This window comes from Podarcis vaucheri, assembly GCF_965113315.1.
Source record: "Podarcis vaucheri genome assembly, chromosome: 5".
In the NCBI taxonomy this organism is placed as follows: Eukaryota; Metazoa; Chordata; class Lepidosauria; order Squamata; family Lacertidae; genus Podarcis; species Podarcis vaucheri.
In genome coordinates, this window is record NC_138763.1 from 83,464,806 (window position 1) to 83,489,128 (window position 24,323).

At 44.7% G+C, this 24,323-nt stretch overlaps 1 protein-coding gene and 1 long non-coding RNA gene across 6 annotated transcripts in view; one reads left to right on the forward strand and one right to left on the reverse strand.

The window, feature by feature from the left end:
* Positions 1-24,323, reverse strand: part of LOC309532253 (heparan-alpha-glucosaminide N-acetyltransferase-like) — a 201,900-nt gene that overhangs the window by 5,419 nt on the left and 172,158 nt on the right. For 3 of the 4 annotated variants that reach the window (XM_082222432.1, XM_082222431.1, XM_082222433.1), the window contains 2 exons: positions 16,140-16,217; positions 1,053-1,123 (listed from right to left, as the gene is read on the reverse strand). In XM_082222432.1, the coding sequence (XP_082078558.1) occupies positions 1,053-1,123; positions 16,140-16,217 (149 nt within the window). Of the gene's footprint in view, positions 1-1,052; positions 1,124-10,070; positions 10,904-16,139; positions 16,218-24,323 lie in introns of those variants that run through there. The other variant, XM_082222434.1, reaches the window with a different exon arrangement.
* LOC309532311 lies at positions 2,761-21,632 on the forward strand. Of its 2 annotated transcripts, XR_014219732.1 has the most exons (4): positions 2,761-3,178; positions 3,878-3,993; positions 4,752-4,867; positions 20,795-21,632. It is a non-coding gene; the product is annotated as an uncharacterized lncRNA (long non-coding RNA). The 2 variants fall into 2 exon arrangements; XR_014219733.1 differs by lacking the exon at positions 20,795-21,632 and having other exon boundaries at positions 4,752-4,886.

The following is a 24,323-nucleotide window of genomic DNA, read 5'->3' on the forward strand; positions in this document are numbered from 1 at the left end:
CCTAGCCCCACCTTCCCCATTGAGAACCAGCTCTAACCATGTATTATTACCAGTTGAATGGATGCCACAACCAGATGGCTATCAGTAAATATGAAAACAGTAGCTGATAGCAGAATTGCATGTTAACAAATGCCTGACACCCTTTGGGAGGGGGCTCTGTAGTGGAGAAGTGGCAGAAAGGGAAAAGGTTAAACAGACTGCCATGTACCACTGGTGTTGCTCTAAATACCCCCTTGGAGCAGCTTTTCTCCAGAGGAACAGCAGCTGTCAGACTTACAGAAAGCTGCCTTTATACTGTACCAAGTGAGGCTGGAAGGGACCACCAGGGTCATCTAGTCCACCTCCTGCAATTCAGGAATCTTTTGCCCTATACAGGGCTCAAACCCACAACTTTGGGTCAGACAAGATTTATTGCTGCTACTACTCTCTCTTGCAAGAGGACTCAGACTAGAATCTGCTCTTTCCTAGCTGTGGAGTCTGCATCATTAAGTAAAGTTTGTTTCTTTACTTTCTCATAAATGCCTCTGTTTTGGACATGAGCAAGGACAGACAGTAGCTTTCCATGGATGCAGATAGAAGCCCTTCCTGCACTGATGCCAGGGGTCCAGCTTGGGACCTTTGCATGCTATGACCCTTCCCTCCTTTGTTACATGCATTTGCAATGGGTGGTTAGACCACTCAGAGGGATGGCTCACACATGCATGCTCAGCAGCTGTTGCCTGTAGCAGCAAATGAAGCCTTGCATGTAGGAATGAGCCAATCAACCGCTAAAGCAATGCTTTCCAATGGAGCCAATCTTCAAGCAGTGAGTCATTGTTCAATGACAGGAGATCAGCTGATCAGCATTTGTAATACAGCCCACATCACACCAGGGGATAACGTAAACCACATCACACCAGGGGCAATACAATAGAAGCATCTTAATAGGGCAAACCGAGTGGTGTCTGGTATCTCACATCTTTCATCTTATTCTTGGCATGATGCAAACTATGAGCAAATTTTGCCGTGACTTGCATCAATCCAACTTATAAGGTAGACTTGAAAGCACTTACCAGAGATTTTTATTGATGGGGATGAATCCTTCATTTTGTGTACATTTGGTTAGGATGGCAGAGATAATCCCCTTAATAAGAAGGAAAAGAGAACAGGTCAATAGCAAGTGATAACATATCTAACTCAGGGAAAACAGAAAAGAGAGGGGAGGGGAGGCAAAGGAAGAGGTAGGAACAGATTGTGTGCCAAGTTCTAAGTGTTTCCATTGATTAACTAATCAAAAGATGCATTGCAGAGCAAAGAGAGAGGCACTGAACTGAATAGAAGACCTTGATTTGAAAGGGTGATTGTTTTTATTTTATTGTACGAGGTTTCCTAAAACAAAGCCCTTTCCAGAAATTGGATCAGCCTGAGTCAAAGAACCTCAAAGATGCCAGAGAGATTGAACACAGTAGTAACATTATTTTGTACTGTTTGGTGGGAGAAATTGGTCAAGGGTACTGACAAATGACAGCTTGACAGAAGACAATCTTAATATTTTTAAGCATCATCTTGGATGAGGCTGTTGTGTTATGACATCATACCTGCACTAAGTTCTTAGCATAAAACTTTGCTATAGTGGCCAGCAACTGCTGGACCCTGGGACAAATCTGCCTCCGGAAATAGATTCCAAGGCCTGGTTCACATGAATCCCTTACTGCAAGCTACTTAAATGAGCTGCCAGCCAGCATTACTTGCTCTTTCTTGGACCTTATTATTGAAGAAACAGTCTAGAATTAAGCCATGGCTCAAATGAAGCCCTTTACTGGCCTGTTCATGAGAAATGGAGACCTGGACGTCTTTATCCCAAAGGCTCCCTATAGTCTTATATCCTGAACAAGATGGTAAGGAAGCAAGCTAAGTCTCCACTCCAGTAGCTTTGCTGTCTCTAAGCCTCGGGAACATTTGGCCTGGTTGTCTTCTTTTTCGACACCAAGCTGTTGGTGTTTGCACCACAACCAAACAGCAAGGCCAGAAAGCTGCCTTCGGTATTTTGTCAAATAAATCCTGGCAGACAAAACTCAAATAAATCTATTGCTGAAGGAAATTGTTAATGCCACACTCTGTCACATACCCTCTGTGTGGTGTTAAAAACGCTAAATTAATTAAATAAATCAATTGATGAAATCACCCTATAAATGTGACAGTGCGTCATAATTCAAAGCGGCCGTAGGAGCAGCAAGTCAGATCCAGGGTGCAGGGAGAAAAATAAATGATTTGCTGCTCGGGTTTGGTTGGGTCTGGTTTGGTTCGCTTTGCTTTGCTTTGAAGTGAGAGGGAATTTAACATGTGGAAGTCCCCATTTTGTGGTGCCTCCCTGTCCCTCATACCAAGGGGGGGACATTACTCCTTTCTTTTTAAAAAATTAAAAAAAGCAGCAGAGAGAGAAGTACAGAATTTTATACTATACCGGTCAAGTTCCCCTCCACCCCCTGTATTGGAATTGAACATTTAAGCTGAGACTGCAGTGATACCACCAGAGAAGTCTTATACAATATGAGACCCACTAACCAAACTTTGCCCATCAGCCATGTGCAGCATTGTGGCCTAACAGCTGCATCTCTTTGAATCATATACTTTACTACAGGAACCTGGGACCCTCCATATGCTACAGCAGTCCCAGCCAGTATAATATAATATAATAATTTGAGTCCAGCAATATCCGGATGACTATAAGTTCTCATTCCTGCTTTAATCCTGCACGCATGGACACAGACTCAGTAAGTAGGCAGAAACATGAAATTTTCTTTTGTTAACCCTGGCTGTCAATAAATGACTCATCTAGCAGGTGTTTCTGTTAGTATTTGTATTATATTTGCATTGTAAATGTGTTTCACAAAGAATAAATGGTATTGGGGAAAGGAGGTGGCAGTTAGCAGTTGGCAGTTGGCTGGTTGCTCTGTTAGTTGATTCTTTGAGAGTGTGGAAGTGTGGTGACTTCAAGCAGACCCTGTCTGGAGGATTTTTGTGAGATTTAAGCAAGCTATGGATTAATAACTTATACACTGTTATGAAGGAGTTTTGAAAACAAAGACTAAACCCTCTGTTGGGCTCGAGAGAGAAAAGCACATTGTATTCATGTGAATAATACTCGTTGTTCAACTGTTGCCAACCTGACATGTAAAGATTTATCTTCAAGTCTTGGGTAAGGCATCTATTTTATCACAAATAGCTAACAGTTTCCCTATTGCATATTAGTATTATGGATAATACAGCTTAATGGATATAGTTCCAAACGTTTAATTTGTAGTGTGTGGGAAATTCAGGACTTTTACAAGCTGTATCAACTGCCTTAAAGTGTAATGGATTTGTGGTTAAATCAGCTTTGAGGTGGTTTAACGAATGCTTCAGGTTTCATGTTGTAACACAATAATGGAGATGCTTTGAAATCAAACATCAGGGCAGTGGGAGGCAGGAGGAGATGGAAATAAAGAGAGATTTTCTATGTAATTAGAAAATGATCATACACAACTGTTTTTGATAGTTTCCCCACCAGCCAATAATGAGCAGTCTACTTTCATGCATGGTTATAATCAGAAATGAAAATTAGTTTCTTTACAGAGCAGTCCTAACCCACTTTTTCTTCTACTCTGGCTGGCATAAATGACCAGACTTCAGATGTGACAATGGCTCTGATGCTCTGTTCGGTTCCACTGCTCTCAGCTGGGAGTTAGGGTTGGTCCACTACTTTTTATGGACTTTCCAAACAAAGGCTTGGTGCAGATATAATATTGTTATCCCTTGACCATGGGTTAAGCATTTGAATGTGCTCTGCAGGCTCACACACTGCTTCCTCCTCTTTTCCTTTTGCATGTGTGAACTCCCCTGTCCTTTCTCTTTGCAGAGAAAAATCTCTTGGTGATGAACTGTGCCAGCACCAATGTGAAAGACAACTACTGCTAGCTTCAAAACAGACATTGCAATGAGAGCCGGAAGCTTGCTTCCAAACCCTGATTAAAGGTAGCAAGTTTGTGTTAATATTGGTAATTCAAAAAAAAGCAAAAGGGAGAGATTTCACATATGATTTTGCCTCTGCTTATTTTCTGAATGCCTGATTCCTGTTGAAGGCACAGTGGTCAGTAAATGGAGGTGGCGAGGCAACTCTATTTTCAGGGAAATTGCATTTTACTAGCACTCAGATATCACGTGTGTGCTACCACTGAGCTACTGTCCTTGAAAATCTTTTGTGGGTTGTTTTTGTAACAAAAGGTTGGGAAGAATCTCAGGATTAGATATATTGCTGTGGTGTGTTCAAATGTACACAAGCCCACCTCAAACTCATTTAAAACTTAGTTAAAGATCACCAAAATCTATATTTGTTCAGTTTCTGTGCTTTAAAATCAGCAAAACAGAGCACTGCAATTTAGGTGGAAAGATGAGTGAGGAAATGGCATGTTACTAGCATGAAAAGAAAAGCAGTGTGTGTGTGTGTGTGTGTGTGTGTGTGTGTGTGTGTGTGCAGAATGAGTTAAAAATGTACTCATGTTGCAAATTTGGGTATGGGCTCTAAACATGATTGGATGCTGAAATATGTTTGAAATTCAGGAAGTTTGGGTGGGGAGGAATTGGCATTCCCAGATTATACCCCTCTCTGGTCTAGTTTACAAGGTCTTGCAGAAACTGCACAAATATGCAATGGCAAATTTCACTTCCCATCCCTCCTGCAGAGAAAAGTAGATTAAAAAATGCTGAAACATGATTTTATTTATTTATTGCAGAGCTGCTTTTCAACCTATGTGGTCCTTGAAAAGGCTTACAATGAGGAAAACAGAAAAGAGCCAAAAACATGCATAATAAAAGCCCTCATGCTGCAGTTAAAAGCACAAAATTTAAGGTGTAAATACACAACCACATTAAGATGTGTTGATTAGTGCTTACTGCAGCAACCATTGCTTGTGTCCAAGAAATAAAGAAAAATCATGTGTGCAACAAATAACACATGCAAAACTGGCTAATGTGCACTGAAGCACATGTTATCCAGTTTCACAAATGTTATTCACTGGTCAAAAGTGGCTTAGCTGGGACATGCTATTTTGTACTGCACATTGGCTGTCTTAAAAAAAGGGCAATATATTGAACTATCTCACAGTACTTTGAAGACTACATTGCAGCGGTCCCACTTAAATCACAGCTCTTCCATATGCATGCCTGACCTTGAGAGATCCTCTGTTTAGCTTATGGTATATTCAGGAACTGAATAACAGGATAATGTCAGGAAAAAAGAACCTGCCAATACCCCCGGTAAATGGCATGGAGTGTGTGTGTGTGGTTCCCTGAGACAGGTGCAGCCAACGTAGCCCCCTCCAAGGTTTTGGACTACAATTTCCATCATCCCTGACCATTGGCCATTATGACTGGGGCCGATGGGAGTTGTAGGTGAAAACATCTGGAAGGCACCACGTTATTTTTTTCCTGCTTGAAAAGCTCCAACACACCAAAGAGGACACATTTCAGCCAGGCAAAAGCACTTAAGGAGAGTGCAGAGCAGATCCAGGGAGATGAGTGGTCTGATGAAGCAAGACTGGCCTGGAGAGAAGGCAGAATGGCCATGTGCACAACTGAACACAGGAGAGTCCACTGTTTGAAGCAAGACTGGCCTGGAGAGAAGGCAGAATGGCCATGTGCACAGCTGAACACAGGAGAGTCCACTGTTTGAAGGGTTGTCCGGTCCAAGTGTAGTTTAAAAATAACGAATGATAAGAAGGGAGAGGAGGAGTTGGCCTGCACTGTAAGCAGCTCACCTGCCCACAGTCTTGTTCCCCATCCTGGCAAGATTTACTATATTCCTGTTTAAATTGCAGTATTATTTCTACATACGCATCTATATGTAAATTAGCATATGCAAATCTTACGCAAATGATAAATCTCTTTGGTCCTCTCTTTTTTGATGATGCATGTTCTCCGGGGGGGGGGCAATGTTCAACTGACCAGCCTAGGAGGGAAGGAGCAGTCCTGGAGATAGTCCTCAGGGCAGGATAGAGAGGCAAAGAGAAATTATGGGATGGAGGCTCCCCATCCTTGCCTTACATTCATCCTTTAAGTCTGCAATTGTTATATAGCACTAGCATAAGGAAATGTTTCTTCCTGCCTTGAGCCTTAGAAAAACGACAAGCTTCTTTTAATGCCTTTTAAAAAATGGGCTTATTTCACATAGGCTTGTACTGACAAGTGATGGCAACATTTCTTAACGTTACATGCAGCTATCCATCACTGCAGCGTGCACACACCAAACCACAATAGGATCATATTTACAGCAAAAGTCACAGCTGTCCCTCACAAAATGAAATTAGGTTTGATTTTGTGTCATGGCAATGTTCATTAGTGCCATCTAGTCTGCAAGGGCAAGATCAGATAGCTGATGGCAGACCCATAATTCATTGCAAAGGCACAATCTGACTGGCTGTGTGAGGAAGAGACAATACTAGCTCTGACCTCTTTGCAAATAAAGTGTTACCCAGCGCACATGAAGCTGAATTTCGTTTAGGTGCTCTAGAAAACCAGAGGCACCATTTCATATTTTGTTAAGGGGAGCAAAAATTTCAAGAACTGCATTTGGAAACATGCACGATTAAATTGTGAAACTCTGCCTATTTTAAGAGCATTGGTTATGGTTACTTTTTTATTAAAAAAAACAACCTCAAGAGCAATTTCAGCCATGTTTCCAACACTGACCAAATAGTCTATCCTGTTTTGCTAAGCAAAGGGATCTGCATGTTTATAACAACAGCCATTTGATGCGTGGAACCACTAATGAGTTGGGTGGAAATATAGGTGACTCTAAAGGATAATGACATGTGACATGAAACAAAGGGCAGTAATCCCCCTCGCTAAATGGAGTTCCCTCTGTGGAACTGTGTTACTAGTGGAATTAAACATTCACTTTGGTCTCCTAAATGCTGAGTAACAAGAATATCACAAAATAGGTGCCCAAGCTGAAAGGTTTGGCAAGGCTAACTGCACCACTGCTAACGTAAGTGACACCCAGAAAGAATCAGACCTGTTAAAAAAAGCCATGCTAGATTGTGCTGTGTATGAACACTAGGACATACTGCACATGCAAAGACAAATTCAAGGTGACATGAGTCATGTGCGCTGCCTTTGTCAAGCCTTTGAGATTGACAAGAACACTTGTCAATTGACAAGAACACTTGCCCCCAAGAACAAAGGGCAAGAACACAGGGGAGGAGATGTAAATAAGAAGAGCACTTCAGAGTTGGCCATTAAGAGTTAAATCTTGCATGGATATGGCCCATCTTCAATTTCTATCATTCCCTTCACCGGGCATAAGAAATAATACTGACATGAAATTTTAGTTCATGAACAAGGCAATGCCATGTTCAGCTATGATGGCCAGCTTTCAATTTCAAGAATACTGCCCCCCTTAGGAGTTTTAGGTTAAGCCAGGAAAGGTAGAGCCATAGCTGAAAATGGAGTCTATTGCGATACAACAGCTCATGAGCAGAGGGAAGGTGTGGAACCTGTCGGGTGAGGAGCAGAGTCAGGGAGAATCTTATGACTTTTTAGATCTTGATACTGACTACCTAACAAAACAGAGGGTTACTGGTAAGTAAAATGCTGCCTGCTGGTAACCCAATGCTCAACCTAATTATACTTTATTTTCTGCAAACCATAACACTTTCCAGTGTTGCAAAGATCAAGGCTAACAAGGACTGTAGGTGGAATCCAATGCAAAGCTAAGGAAACCGTTTTGCCAGTGCAATGATTTTCATGGCACATGCTCTAAATCTGTTCTAGGGGTTCCCCCAACCACCTGGAGCAGATTTGGGAAGGGTGTGGGAGTGTGCTTGGGTGTGGGAGAGGAGGAAAAGGCCCATTACAGAAGTGGAAACCCTTGTGCTGATGTGATGCCGTAGTTAGGATTGTGTCTCAACCTGTGTTGTGCCCCTTTGTTATGGCTGGAATGCAGGCCATATCTACCTACAAGGTAAAAAGCAAGTTCAGATGTTAGTTAGTGAAAAGGAAGTTTTAGATTTGGAGACGAACAGCCAAGAAGCAGTTTGAACATACTGCTGCTGCTTATGGAACTGGTGCTGCTTCAAGATGAATAACATCTATGTGTGCAGCTGCTTTCCTTCTTTCTCCCGCACAACTTGTCTGTTGTAAATGGATTATTACAGAAAGGCCTTACATTTCTACTCATAAGAAATTGACCCCATTAAGGACTGCATGGAAGATCCAATCGTGTAACTAGAGGAACTGCGAAACAACATATGAACCGATGAAGCAAACCTGTTTCCAAACACTGGTACTCGTCTTTAGAAATCAAGGCCCCCTGCTGAGCAAGGTCCAAGAGCAGATCCTCAAGGAGGCAGCTTTACAAAAGCCACTGCTAACTGCCTCTGACAAGCTGCAGTCTGGGTTTCCTGCATGGTGTGTGGAGCCTGGATCAATGGCTTGGAAATATTTCTGCTTGCTGCAGTCAATTGTGCCTTCCAGGCTTGTTATACCATGGCTGAGCAAACACATAATTTCCAACTTGTCACCTACAATGGTCTCTTTCTATTCCCTACCATTTTGTGCTGACAGCCAGAGAGAGAGAGAGAGAGAGAGAATGGCAGAAAGCAAGGAGCACCCATTCTGCACAGATTAAGACATAGTTTTTAAAAGAAAAATAACCCAGTTGACCCACCATTTCCAATTAAAAGGCTTTCTTGTGAGATGGTTTGAAAAGACAATTGCCTGTGACCCACAAGAACCTGTTCTAGTCACAGATGCCAACACTGGACAAAATGGACCCAATGGCTAGACTCAGTTTTGTAATTTAATATAACCATATACTGAACTCATCAAAATGACCACAGAGGCAAATTCACTACAGTTCATGGTAGCAGATAATTTTATCTGCTATTTCAATTACCTTTAATGGTCCCCAACAGGACTGGTCTAAGAGGTTTTGCTGTGAAGTGAAATGTCAAGATGTCCCTCAATTCCATGTTCAGAAGCCAAATGAACTAGCAGTTGAAGCTTACTTCGCTATTGGCGATTGGACAGCTATAAAGCACCAGGCAGCCAATGCAGCACACACAGTTCTGTCCTCCAAAATGTCAATGCTGCCCCCTGGCCTGCACCACCTGCCCCCCAAGACATCCACCTTGTTCTAATCTACCTAATGGTAGGGCCAGCCTTGGCACCTATGCGGTCAGGGTAGTTAAATTTTCCTCCTGCTGTGCAAGAGCTGCTCATCAATAAATTGCTCCCACATGCCTGGGAGAATATCTAAAAGGCATCTACAGTCAACTGCAATTTAACAGCAGCTACACACTTTATGTAGTAACATTGTGTGAAGAGGGAGTTTGCAGCAGGCATGCACCCTTAAACATATGTTTCAGCCTCCCACATCCATCAAGACTCTCTTATATATGTATAAGGGTAAAGGGACCCCTGACCGTTAGGTCCAGTCGCGGACAACTCTGGGGTTGTGGCGCTCATTTCACTTTACTGGCCGAGGGAGCCGGCGTACAGCTTCTGGGTCATGTGGCCAGCATGACTAAGCCACTTCTGTTGAACCAGAGCAGCACACGGAAATGCCATTTACCTTCCTGCCAGAGTGGTACCTATTTATCTACTTGAACTTTGACATGCTTTCAAACTGCTAGGTTGGCAGAAGCTGGGACTGAGCAATGGGAGCTCACCCCGTCGCGGGGATTCGAACCACTAACCTTCTGATCTGCAAGCCCTAGGCTCTGTGGTTTAGACCACAGCGCCACCCATATACCTGCTAAATGGATGACATTTGTTTAATTGATAGTCCACTCTTCCTCTGAGGAGTTTGGAGCAGATTACAGCCGATTCCCAAGTTTTCTCCCATCAAAGCAGTTTACAGAGCCAGGCCTGATTAGCTTAAGGCGGCCTATCAGCCTTCAGACCATTCACCAGGTCAAGTTCTGGTAGCCCAGGAGCAGTAATAAGCAATTCAAATCACATAACAACTACCACATGTGAAATATTCAACCCACTACTCCAAATAATTGAAATATTTTTGGTGAACAATGGGGAAAAAACCAGAATCCAAAAGGTATAGAAGGAGAAACTGTTTTAGTTCTTGATCAGCTTTTCCAGCATGTCTGATCCAAGTGCATTTCAGCACACTTGTTAGCTCATTTGCTGTCACTATTAATCAGGCATTTGCCTTTTATGTTGAGGCAAACAAGACTGCATTGAGAACTATGCTAACTGATTAATTTTTTGTAAATGAACATTCCATTGATTTTCTTAATTTGATGCATCAATCATCCAAGTCCTCATTCAAGTAAGTGACCAGGGAGGTACTCTTCCCACCTCGGAGTCAAGATTGGGGATCTTTGAGATTGGCATAATCAGTCTTGACAGACTTGAACCATCATCCTGTTCAGATGAACTGCAAGATCTGCCATTCAAAAAAGTGGGGAGTGGCAAAGATCTTTATCACTGTGCTTTGGAAAATGGAGAAATGCTTGCTGAATGGGCAGGATGTAATCGAAGGACGATTGTTGGTGGTTCTATCTCAGTCTTCACTACATGGTGAATGTGGCTTATTAGGATTTTCAGAGATATTTAAGGTCAAGTCACAAAACTATCAGTCCAGGGAAGCCTGAAGGGAATCAAATCTGTGTTATAGATGGCAACATGCTGAAGCAGTCATTTGATATAAACTTGTTGCATCTGAGCATGGAAACACAATTAGTGCCGCACAGTTTTCAACAGCAGTCAACCAGATGTCTTCGGCCGCTCATACAGAGGGCATGAAGCAATGTTCTTCTCTGCATCAGTGAGTAGAAGGTGACTAGCTGTTGGAGGCATTCAAGGTCCTTTAAGTCCATATTTGATAGCGCAGGTCTCTGGGGAATCATGTTGCAGCATTCTGCACCAACTGCAGATTCCAGAACAAGTGTGAGTGAAGTTCCACATAGAGTGCATTGTACTGCAGTAATCCAAACTTGAATTAACCAATGCAGGATCTACAGCAGCCAAACAAATGGTCATGGTTGTTGTAACCATTGCAGTTGGTAAAAGGTGCTTCTAGTCACAGAAGCTACCTGGGCTTCCAGTGACAAAGATGGATTCAGAAGCACCTCCATGCTGCAAATTTGTTCCTTCAGAGAGGGTGCAACCCCATCCAGGGTAGGCAGGTGACCCATTTCTTGGACATGGGAACCAATTTTGTGAATGGTTTTCTTAACGGAAAGATTTAAGTTGTGTGTTCATTATAGTAATCCAAGGCTAGATTACTGCAATGTGCTCTGTGTGGGTCTGCCCTTGAACCTGGTTTGGGAGCACCAGCTGGTGCAGAATGCAGCAGTCAGACTGGTGGTGGTGGTAAAGGGGCTTCTGGCTGAGAACATTGACTCCATTGTTACAAACATCTGCACTGGTGGCCTAACTACTACTGAGCCAGGTTCAAAGTGCCTGTATTAATTTACAAAGCCCTGAACAACTTAGTTCCTGCATACCACTGGGACCACCTGATCCCAGCTCAATCACTGCAGGAGCTTTGTTGGCAAGGCTCATCTGACAGCAACAAGAATCAGAGCCATTAATGTCATCGGCACAATATGATCTCTGCCAACAGAGATTCAGCACATCTTTGGTTTCAACTTGCCTGCTAACCACCACCACCCCACCAGACTTATGCAGGCAATTAAGAATACGTGTTCCCATAATAGTTGATTTCTAATTTTAACATTTCAATATGGGTTGTATTGCATAATGTTACATATAATTGTTACAAACCACTCAGATTTTTTTTACAATGAAAAGTGGTGTATAAATATTTTTTATAAATAAATAAATGTTTGCAGCTTTAAAATGCAAGGGAGAAGACTGAACTCCAAATGAGTTTTAGCTGAAATAAGTTGACAACGGAAAATTACCCAAATTATTAAGAGCTGACATCTATGGTATTGTTTTACTATCACAGATGTTCAGGAAGAATTGAGAAATTGTCCAGTAAATGCAAAGCCTAGCAGGAAATTTGGTGCACGAAGGGGATGATTCAAAGCTGTGGTTTTTGGACAGGACATGGAAAATTTTATTTTGAGTTACCAGATGGAGGTAGGGGGGTTAACAGGCACAGTAAGGCATGGAAACAGGAGATGCTAGCTAGTTTCAGAGCATCAGACTCCAGGAGGCATTCATGAAAGGAGGGCTTACATAACTTCATAAATAGGAATTATCCAGTCATGAAGTTTTAAAGGTTGGCATCATAGAAGCTGGGTCTAAATCAGTTTTGAAACTGTGAAAGACATGCCTTCAGTTCAGGAAGGTGTCTTCTCTTCTGACTGAAGAGTCCTACCCACAGACATGAAATATACAGTATATTGTTCTGAGTGTTTTGTCAGTTTTTCTTGCTAAATAATGAAATGTCTTAATCTGCACTTGTGTTCCAGTTGATATATCTGCTATTCCTCACACCTACAGACTGGGGAAGTTGCTGGTTGTTTGGGAGATGTAGCCCATTGGCAGCTCTTGAATTATCAGTAACTTTAACCCCCTAACACTTGGACGGATATCATCAGATGACTTTACTATGACCGTTTAGATTAGGTAAAAATCTAAGTGAAAGCAAACACACACGCACACAGTTCCTAAAACATCATTCATTCTTAAAAACATAGTATCAAAAGTGGATCACTAGCTTGTTGCAAGAGGTATTGGCTGTCACAGAGACTTTCCCGTGTTTCACGGTCAATGATGTTAAACATTTGGCATGCCTACAGCTCCTGAGAGGAGCACATAGAAACCTGTCTGCGTCTTGGCAAACCATGCCTTTGGACCCGAAGCAGGCCTCAAAAATTATGTGCATAAGTTAGAAGGTGAATGGAAGGGAAAGGACATGAAGGAGAGATTTTCAGCATTCTAGCTAAGTGCTTTAATGAAATATGGTGAGAACTGATATAATTTTTTTTAATAAAATGTTGCAATGGGCCCCAAGCCAGGCAAAAACAAAAATAGAAAGGGAAGGAACAGGAGGAGTACTGTGTGTTCTCTACCCTTCCTGGGCAGCGGCGTAGCGTGAATTGTCAGCACCCGGGGCAACGCAAGTAATTTGCGCCCCCTAACCCGGGGCAAGGCAAGTAATTTGCGCCCCCCGCTGCCGCCCAAACGACGCCGCTTGCCCGGAGGAGGAGGGGGGCAGAGAGGGGAGGAAAATGCAACGGGCCAGCAGCTGCAGCAGCACCGGCGGAGGCGGGGCTGTGAGGAGGGGCTGGCTGGCGCGTCCTCTGCTGAGAGCGCTGAGAGCCGCTGCCTGCCGGGCGCCTTCAGCCCGGACGCGCGCACAGCTCGTCGGTTCCGCGAGACATGCGGCTCCGCTACAGCCTGCGCCCGAGGCTCTTCGGCGACTCCGGAGGCAGCAAGCGCGCCCCCCAGATGTTGCGCCCAGTGCGGCCGGCACCCCTGGCACCCCCCACGCTACACCACTGTTCCTGGGTGAATACCTCAGTCTGGCCTTTGAATTCAGACAACAGAGTTTTCCTTTCCCCAATAAAGTGACTTAATACATTAACTTATAAAACTGTTATATGGAAAAGGACAATATTCTTATGAGTTTGGGAGTGCCAGACCCCTTTAAATTCCTGGATCCCATAAGTGTTAGAATTTAATCAAGTCTTGGTAGGTTAAACTGGGTGCAAGACACATAATTCCTGAACCCAGCAAGTGTTAAAAGCTAATCAAACCAGGCTAGCTTTCTATGTTCAGGTGATCACATTAAGAGATCACATTAATAATGGGCCATTAAGAGAATAAAAGAAAGGTGATGGGGCACTGTGAAAGCAAAGGAGAGGGAGCTCTGTGCCAGACAGCAAATGGGTAGGGCCCCCTCCCTCAACCCATGGATAGTGAGTTCAGAGCTGAAAGTGTGTGTGAGGAAAAAAGCAGCAAGCCGGAGAGAGGGTCAGAGAACAATATTGGAGGTCTGTTTGAATCCAAGGCTGTGACTATGGGAGAAGACCCTTTGGGGGCGTTAATGCTGTGAACCCCTCCATCATGCACCCAACTGACATGCGACCATACACGCGCACATCATGGCAATCCGACTATGGCCGGAAAAGGGGCAAAATGTAGTGTAGCAGTCTTCCGTGAACTTTGCAATCGCATGTGTTGACCCAGAATACAACACCCACACACATTGGGGGTTGCCTGGATATGTAAATAAACCCTATATCATAAAGACACCACAGTCTCCACTGTGCCTCATTCCCAAAAGGAAACACAAACCAGTTTTCTGACAGGGTTCCATGTGCACAGCTACAGAGGGTGGTGGGAATCCAGGCAACCCACCCACTTGTTTCCAGGGTTCCTCTGCTGAATGTGGCTCTTTGCTGAATCAAGGCATCTTTTCTTGAAATCCTGAAATCCTGAATCAAATCATGAATTCATGAAATCCTGAATTAAATCATGAATTCGTGAATTAAATCATGAAATCATGAATTCGTGAATTGAATCATGAATTCGTGAAAAATAATGAACCAAATCATAAATTCATGAAATCGTGAATTAAATCATGGAATAATGAAATCATGAATTTATGAAATCATTAAATCTTGAAATCATTTTTTAAGGTGGTGAACAGGGGTGGTCCTAGAAACGGCTAACATCATGTCAATAAGCCCTCTTCACTCTCTGGAAGCTACAGGGACATTAACAGCCCTGTGTCTTGTTTTTGGACTACGCTTGATATTCAGTAATTAATATTGATTCCATTAAAGCCAGCTAGCAGAATGATGATAAATAGGCTAATGGTAACTATTCAATCTCCAATGATGTGGGGGAAAATGGGAACTGAACTTTGAATTTTGAGGGGATTTTTAAAAAAATCCTGTCCGCTCGCACACCACTGCCCCTGCCAGAGAAGCAAGGAGAAGCGCCTGGGGCTTCTGGTTTCTGGAGAGATGTAACAAGCATCTTGCAAGACCTTGCCAGAAGTTGAAGTTGTGTGAACCCAGTAAGCAAGGCTTTGGCGTGAGGCATGAGGTATGAGGCACCTACCCATTTTGCCTTGGGTGGCAAAACAGGATGGACCGCCCCAACCCCACCAAGAAAGAGGGAAGAGCTGAACAAGGGTTATACCAGATTACTTCCAGTTTAGAATCATAGAATCATAGAATCATAGAGTTGGAAGAGACCACAAGGGCCATCGAGTCCAGCCCCCTGCCAAGCAGGAAACACCATCAGAGCACTCCTGACATATGGTTGTCAAGCCTCTGCTTAAAGACCTCCAAAGTAGGAGACTCCACCACACTCCTTGGCAGCAAATTCCACTGTCAAACAGCTCTTACTGTCAGGAAGTTCTTCCTAATGTTTAGGTGGAATCTTCTTTCTTGTAGTTTGGATCCATTGCTCCGTGTCCGCTTCTCCGGAGCAGCAGAAAACAACCTTTCTCCCTCCTCTATGTGACATCCTTTTATATATTTGAACATGGCTATCATATCACCCCTTAACCTCCTCTTCTCCAGGCTAAACATGCCCAGCTCCCTTAGCCGTTCCTCATAAGGCATCGTTTCCAGGCCTTTGACCATTTTAGTTGCCCTCCTCTGGACACGTTCCAGTTTGTCAGTGTCCTTCTTGAATTGTGGTGCCCAGAACTGGACACAGTACTCCAGGTGTGGTCTGACCAGAGCAGAATACAGTGGCACTATTACTTCCCTTGATCTAGATGCTATACTCCTATTGATGCAGCCCAGAATTGCATTGGCTTTTTTAGCTGCCGCGTCACACTGTTGGCTCATGTCAAGTTTGTGGTCAACCAAGACTCCTAGATCCTTTTCACATGTACTGCTCTCAAGCCAGGTGTCACCCATCTTGTATTTGTGCCTCTCATTCTTTTTGCCCAAGTGCAATACTTTACATTCTGATGCTTTGTCGCTCTCACAGAGTGGAGAGCGATGATGGAAAAGGACCTGGAAGGCAAGCAATTAGATGTAGATGTTTTGAAGAGCAGTTAGAGATAACAAGATGGCATGCTGCAATACTTTGGGGCCCTGGACCATTTCCCTTCTTGTTAGATTATCTGCATTTTGTGAGCAACTACTGTAATTAAAAATAACAAGGGCCTGGCAGCACCGCTAATGCTATTATCTTTAAAACATCAGGCTTCAACGACTCACCAGCAAAACAGCCCAGATGAGAAATCTCTTTAAAATGCTCAGTGGTTGCTGACGGTACATTAGGATAATCTTCCCCGCCTGCAAATCAGAAAAACATAATGAAAATACAAACAAAAAAATCAGGGAAGCAGTGACTATTTTCAGTAAGCTAATATGGTTTATTTTTCACCTCGTACTCAAAGAGGCAAGCTAACTCGCTAAAGTGGTGGCAAAGGGCAGCTTGAACACATATATTTTGCCACAGGCAGAAGCTGGCAGAGAGGAATGTAACTGGAACAAAGGCAGGGAAGTCTTCTAGATCAGACCGTCAGTTTTCTGTGCCTGAGACATGGCTCTCTGATGTTCCCACATTTTTCCCCAACCATCCCCCATCAATTACTGAGAGAAGAAACAGCATTCATAAATTATCAGAGGGAAGAGAAAATCACAATGAAATCCTCAAGACAGAGAGCAGGATTTTTCTTACGCTTGCCTTCCTTTTGAGGTAGGTCAAGATGTTTTGTGATTGCGCCTTCATTTCATTCTATAAATACTCACTGTGCTGTCTGGCATGGGAAGGCATCGTGATCTAACTCTTCCTATGGGGCCTTTTCAAAACAAGAAGGTGTGGAGAGTTGGGAGGGGGTGCAGTGTACTGGAGAGACATTCATGACATGAAAACCACACAGACCTGCCTCAGCCACCTCACAATGATAAGTTAAGTTGAAACTTGCACCCACCAGAATTATGAATAAATTCTAAAGCACCCTGAGAGTGAGAGAGAAGAATCATAGACCTGAGGAATTGTAGAGTTGGAAGGGGCCACAAGAGTCTTCGAGTCCAACCCCCTGCAATGCAGAAATCTTTCGCCCAACGTGGGACTTGAACCCACTACCCTGAGATTAAGAGTCTCATGCTGTACCGACTGATCTGTCCCATACACAGAAGTCCCATTATTCTTATTCTTTCCTTTCTATATTGCTTTATATTTTAAAGAAAAAAATCTCAAAACTCTGTACAACACAGAATAAAACTTACAAGGAATTGGGAGGGCAAGTTTCAGCACAGCACTAATGCTGACCCACTTCAGCTTTCAGCCCAGAGTTGGTGTGATGGCCTGGGATTTGGACTCGGAGGCTGAACCTGAGGCATCCCAGCCTGCACAGGAGTCCCCGCCTCCGGAACCAGCTGAGCCGGAGCTGGGGCTTGAGCCTGAAGGGTCCTCACCTGTGCTGGATCCTCAGGTGCAGGCACCAGCTGAGTCTGCTCTAGCCCCAGAGGTGATGGAGGACCCATTGCCTGCAGGTGCTCCACTCTCGGCCCCGTCAGGGGAAGCTGAGGTTGCCTCTGGGTCCGGTAACCCTCCAGCCTCTCCTGAGCGGCAGAGGCTCAGGACAGAGAGGCGGAAGGAACTAAGTTCCTGCAGGAGGAGTGCTCGCCTCCAGGCCAGGAGAGGCAGGTCACCTGTGGACCTGGATTGCCCTATGCCTTGGGGCAGATAAAAGCCAGCCAGCCCCAGTCCCAGGTTGTGGGAGCAACATTGTTAGTAGCCTGTTCCTGCCTGCACCGTGTCCTACTCTTCTGCCAGAGTTCCTGACCTCACCTGACTCCCTGCCTTGGACTCCGCTTCAGCTTTGATGGACAGCCTCCATACCGCTCCATACCATACTGGTAGAAGAGTAGGACACGGTGTAGGCAGGAACAGGACTCAGACCTCGCCGCACGGTTAACCCTTGCGACCAGCACAGTTGGAATGGGTAAAGTGGAGCAGTGTTTCCCAAGCGGTGTTCCGCGGCACACTAGTGTTCCGCGAGACGTTGCCTGGTGTGCCGTGGGAGGGAGGCGGGCGAGGCGGGCGCCGAGAGGCGGGGCGGCGGCGGCGAGGAGAGGCCGCCCAGCGCGGGGCTCTCGCCGTCTGCCTGCTTGGCTGCCTGCATGGCGCTGACGTCACGGGGCTGTAACGTGCCCCACATAGGCACACGCGGGGCGGCGAGCGAGCGAGCTCCCACATCCCATCGCCACTCGCTTCGGCCAGCCTACTGGGCTGTCGCAGGCGGAAGGCCTGCGCATGCGCGAGGTTTTCGCGCCTTCGGGATTCCCTTCACGCCTTCCTCCTCCCGGGTCCTTGAGAGCGCGGGAAGCGGCAGCGCGAGACCGGCGTTGAGCCTGGTAGGTATTGCGCTTGCCAAGGCAGTCATTTGGGAAATGAAAACTTGCAAAGCAAGCAACCAGTTCAATCTGAAGTACGTGTATGCTTAATATCCTGTATCTGAAACCTGTTCTGCCCCCTCCCCCACACTTGGTGCCATTTTCATCTACACATGCAGCAGAGTAAGTTGACCCAGAATAGTACCAATTCAGATGGCAGATGGGAGAATGACAGTGCTGAATGCTTTCCCATGTAGAACAGTCCCTGCAAATAAAAACCTAGCATATTTGGAAGAGGGATGCTAGCCTAACCATTACCTTCTATGCTTTTACTATTTTTTATTTTTTTTACATAAGTAAAAAGTGACCTTTCCCCATCTGGCATGGTGGTGTGCCTCGAGATTTTTTTCATGAAACAAGTGTGCCTTTGCCCAAAAAAGGTTGGGAAACACTGAAGTGGAGGATCAGGATCGAGAAGGGAAGCAGAACTGACAGAGGAATGAAAGGGGGAATGAGGAACGGAGAGAAACCAACTGGGTGTGGGCTTGATGAAAAGGAAAGCATGTCTCTGGCAGTAAAAGGTAATGGTAAAGGGACACCTGACCATTAGCTCCAGTCGTGTCTGACTCTGGGGTTGTGGTGCTCATCTCACTTTATTGGCCGAGGGAGCCAGCGTACAGCTTCCGGGTCATGTGGCCAGCATGACTAAGCCACTTCTGGCAAACCAGAGCAGTGCACGGAAATGCTGTTTACCTTCCCACCAGAGCGGTACCTATTTATCTACTTGCACTTTGACATGTTTTCAAACTGCTAGGTTGGCGGGAGCAGGGACCGAGCAACGGGAGCCACCCCATCACGGGGATTCGAACCACCGGCCTTCTGATTGGCAAGTCCTAGGATCTGATACCACAGCGCTACCCGCGTCCCTACGTCTCTGGCAGTAGCCATTACTAAACATAAACTCAGCCCGGTGCTGCTCCCTACAAACTTCTTCAGAAGAGCTGCTGAACATGGCTACTGCATATTAGTCAGACTACAAGTTATGATGGCTACATGCTTGTTCCAAGATGGCATACCAGCTGCTGGGGCGCAACAGTGGGAGGCTATTGCAATCATGTCCTGCTTGTGGCATTCTGTGGGCATCTGATTCCCTGGTTTAGGAAACAAGTGTGGTGGACTATGGAACTTTAGTCTGATCCAGCAGGGCTCTTCTTAAGGCTAAGTCAGGAATATTCACAATTCATATAATGCCTGCACTGCACCAGTTCTACCCTGGCTGCTGTCTCTTCCCTAGACCTTTAAACGCTTCCTCATGAGACCTGGGGAGGGAGCTCCAAACTCTGAAAGAGATGGTATTCAAATGTCAGGGAGTTTTTTTGCGGGGGGACAAACAACACCACCAGGGTGGGCATTTTAAGACAAAGTTAGGAAGCACATAGGTTGCCTTTGGCAACAAACAACACTTTAGCAACAAATAAAGAAGAAGCTGTATACCCCCCATGACTATGCAAATGATGCACATTGCAAAACAATTTATGTATCTATCTATGTATAAAGTGTGCATGCATTTAAAAAGTTAACTGTAGAGAACTAAGAAGAGCAGCTTTCCTGGCTAGAGTCCAATAGGTGTTGAATAGGTGGAAGAAGGAAATTTGCTTGATAGTCCATTTTCACAGATTCCTCCAATGTCCCTATGGCTCTCTCCTTGTCCAGACATATGTTTATTCTAAAGTGCAAATGCAGCAGGAATCTAAAAACTCTTGAACTTCTTCTCACTATAACCTCTTCCCAGGATCCTATTCCTGAATCAGGCGGTGTCTCCATCCATATGTCAAAATTGCACTGTCATCACCTAAGATTATGAGCGATTTTGTGATTCAGGGCTAAGTTGTGTGGTGAGAAGTCTGTTTGCAGAGGAAGATTATTTGTTTTAAGTGAAATCAAATTCTCAGGCAGAAAGAGTCTGTGGCATTTTTCCATAACGCATCTTGAGTAGGGAGCCATTCAGGAGGATAAGCAGAAATCTTTGCCAGCCCTGCTAAAAGTTTCCAACTGGGACCATTAGAACCAACAATACCTTAAGCCAATGTAGGCATCAATATCCATTATTTGTGAAGGAAACTTGTTTCTTTCTAGTAATTAATGGTATGAACGTCCTGATCCTGCAAAAGTAGTGATGAATGGAATATTTACCTCCCTGTAAGGCCAGACATGCAGAATGCCGCCATGTTCCAAAGGTAGGAAAAACACTTGCAAGATTCCAGAAATGAATGGAGGTAATAGGGACCTCTTTTAGTGGATACTTTTTTTATACACTTGCATGTTCCTACATTTAGAGCTGGTTTGTGTATGGATGTCAATTTTAATGTATGTAATATTATTTATTTATTCAGATATTTTTATAACATCTTCCAGAGCCAAACCAGCAGCTTTTCAAAGCAGTTCATAACATAAAACCATTATAAACCAGGTCAAAAATCAACTATGAATCTCATAATAATAAACATATGAAAACAATCTCTTTCCAGATAGCAGCAGTGCTTAAAATCACATCACTAAGAAGCAGTGGAGTGAAGCTGAGTGGAGTGAATGAAGTTCACTGAACTAGTTCAAAAAATGCTGAACAGCACCCGAAAGTCATTCCCATAACTACAGGACAAACTAAAGGTGAATTAAGTTGATTTTGGGGTAGAACTCTTGTTCATCTTCACACTCAGTTTCTGCTCTCCAGCCAGAAGCTTGGACTCTTAAGATGGTATCCAACTAGCGCATCCTGTCAGCACAAGGATTTATGCTTGAGCAATGGAATTGTCCTACTCTCCTGTCTTGGACTGGCTGGATTCAGAGCACTGCTATAAGGTACCAGCTGGGGAACCCCCGAGAGAAGAAGGTTCAGAGCCAAGGGATGGGTGGCAGGATGACTATGAGTGGTCAGAGGGAGAAGAGGGAGCAAACTGGGAAGAAGAGGCATTGGAAGCTGAAGAGGTAACAGGGCTTAATGAGCAGGAAGAGTCTGTGACAGACAGCAGTCCAGAATCAGTGACTGGAGGGGAGGAAGGGGCAAGAGGCAGAGATGAGTCAGGCTGCTGAAGAAGCCAGGGGGTCTCCCCCTCCTGCTGCAACCAGCTTCCCTCCCTCCTGGACTTCCAGAAGAGGTATGAAGAGGGCAGAGAAAAGACAGGCAAGGCAACAAAGTTTCAGATTCCTTGGGAAGAACCTGGGGGAGGAGGAAACTTAAGGAAAAGGTGGGTACCTTCAGTCCTCACAACTGCCTCATAGGGGCAAGATCTACCAGGAAGCATTGTTGAACTCACTAGGCCTGGCTTTATGAGCTGTCCTGTTTCTTTGATTAAAGAGTTAACTTCACTAATCCTGTGTGAGTTATTGCTGACCTGCTCCTGACACCTGCTTATGACATCTCTTCCCTGCCCCCCCACCACCATGTGGACTCTGTGTACCCCCAAATCTTCTCCGGAGGGTTGAGGAATCAGAACAGATTTAAGGGAGATGCAGAGGAGGAGAGGGGGCAGAGTTCTATGTACAAAGAGGCCATTGCAGCGTGACAAGGGAAATATCCTCATTGGACTTTGATGTCACAAGCACTATCCAATAGGAGCTCACAACACTTGGAATAGACAACATTCAGAATTGCTATGGGAGCAGTAGAAGGTGCAGGACAGAGATTGCATTGTCTTAAACTAAGGAAAAGATGAGGCCTGTGTGGTTTTGAGTCTCTGAGCCTCCTATCAAAACTCATTAAAACCAATGGCACTCCATAATCAGGCTTAAACATTTCATCCATAATTTTTACTTAACTTGTTAATGTACCATTACTAGAAACTGACAGATTTCTTCATGCTGAAATGTGCTCTTTGAGGCTCTGGAGCAAAATACTTGCAAGAGCCTTTAATGAGAAAAAGAATAGTATTGATTGTCAGGGTCCCATCAATCCAATATTTTAAGAAATAAGAAAAAGAGAGTCCTTTATTCAATATCTGGTCTTCTTTCGCACAAGCTAATATCATGCCTTGGTATTTGCGAGTAGCGTTCAGTCTGAAAGAAAATGTGGCTGTCACAGTGATTAATAACTGAACGCATGCCACGAAGGCTAACTTCTTTGTGCTCTCTTCCATTTTTTAAAAATACTGTTTTTCAAGTGCAGAGGGGGACTCTGCGGAGAACCAACTCAGAATTAAATGTCAGGGGTTGTAAATATAGTTCCAGAAAATTCAGGTTGTAAAGAATTCAGTTCTGTGAGAAACATTTGGTTGTATTCTTCAAAAAGGAAGGCCAAGACACTCTTCGAAAAGGAAGGGGTCAGAACAAAGCCTTGGCCCAAGCCCAGCTTATCATTCCGAGTTTAAATCTCACCCTAGCTATGAACTCAGTAAGTAGTCTTAAGCAAGCCACTGCCTGTCAGGTCCGGCTCCTGCTTTAACCTGGAGAGAATAACTAGATCTAGCCTCAGTATCCAGAGAAGGTCCACTATTTCACTGACGCCTCCCCTTGAGGGATGCTGAGGCTCGGAGCTTACCTAACTTCAGGCAGAATGGCATTCTATCACTGCCAGGCCACTTCTACAGAGGCCCTGTTCTGTGTGCCCACCAGCCTAATTGTGTTTGTTGGTGGGCACCTGGGCAGGTTTGATGGGGGTGCAGGTGATTTATCATTATCACTGGGGCCAGAAATACACCTGCAACCAGTGCAACTGGTACAGTATAGATGTAATGTACTCCAACTGCCTGATCCCCAACATGGTGGTGCAAGTGCCATCTGTGGCAGCGGCAGCAGTGTTGTAGCATTTCTTGCCTACACAATGGGAAAAGGAGGTCAGAAGGAGAAGAAAGGGCAGAGCAATAGGCAGCTACATGGAGAAGGAAAACTTAGCTGAAACAGAAACATGCTGAAACAGAAACCGAAGAAAGCAAGAAATGAGGAAGAATAAAGAACCAGTTCCATTTTCAGTTAAATGGTAAATAATCCCAAATTCCTACCACCTATTAATTTCTAGGGTTTAGTGGGGTCCTCCAACAAATCTATGAGAAATATTGTGTGTTATAGGGTAATTGAGGTAATGCTATTAGAATTCCTAAGGGAAAGTCAAGCTGGGATGGAGGGGGGAAGAGAAAGAGTGGAATTCTGGTGGAGGGAGAAGATTAGCAGAGGCTTGAAAAGGGAGTTTGAATGTTGGGGGGGAAGCAGTTGAGAGTCGGCTGAGAGCGGTGGTTTCTGGAGGGGGGCACTTAGTGGGGGACCTGAAGCTGGGTTGGGCAGCTCTTCAGTGTGGGATCAGTAATCCAGTGGCCATCGCCCTCGTTTGATGGTGGCCGAAAAGGAATGGAGATGCAGAGAGGGACTGTGTGTCTCCTGTGGAGGCCAGGGCATGTAGCAGCCCCATGCCCAGCAAAGAGGGGTTCTGCTAGCTGCCCAGGAAAATAATTCCCTCTGTTTAGGTGGGTCACGGAGCCAGGGCTTGGCTAGCCTTGCACCACCCCCTCCAAGCAGCTGGAAAGCAGCTTTACAGACCTGGGCTATGCCTGATTATCGTCTTCCCAAGCAACTTAAAAATGGAAAGCGTAATGCTGGTGGTCAACAAAAGAGGTTTAAAGACTCTCCTTCTGCTCTCATGCCAGAAGGATCTTCTCCCATTCTGTGTTTATGCTCAACTTGTAGGGTGTTCTCCCCGTCCCATGCAAATCTTTGCTTCCTCTTCCCTGTTCTTTTTACAAGGGCAGCTCTGGCAGCAGCCACAGCGGTGCATACAGGAGATCATGGAAGAAAGAGCGTATCCTTGAAGCATGGCAGAACTCTAGGCTATGGGCTGCTTCAAGGGAAGAATCTTTGCACATGTGAATGGGCTCTCACAGACCAAACGCCAGGGACAGAATGTCAACTCAGACACACATTCAGCTGTCACACACACACCATGGAATTAAAGCAGGGTGCTGGCTGGCTGTGCCGCGGTTAAATCACCCGCGGCCATAACCATACAGAGAACTGATTGGCTGGGGCTGTCCCACAAGGGTAGAACCCCAGCAACAACAATGTGGTGAGAGT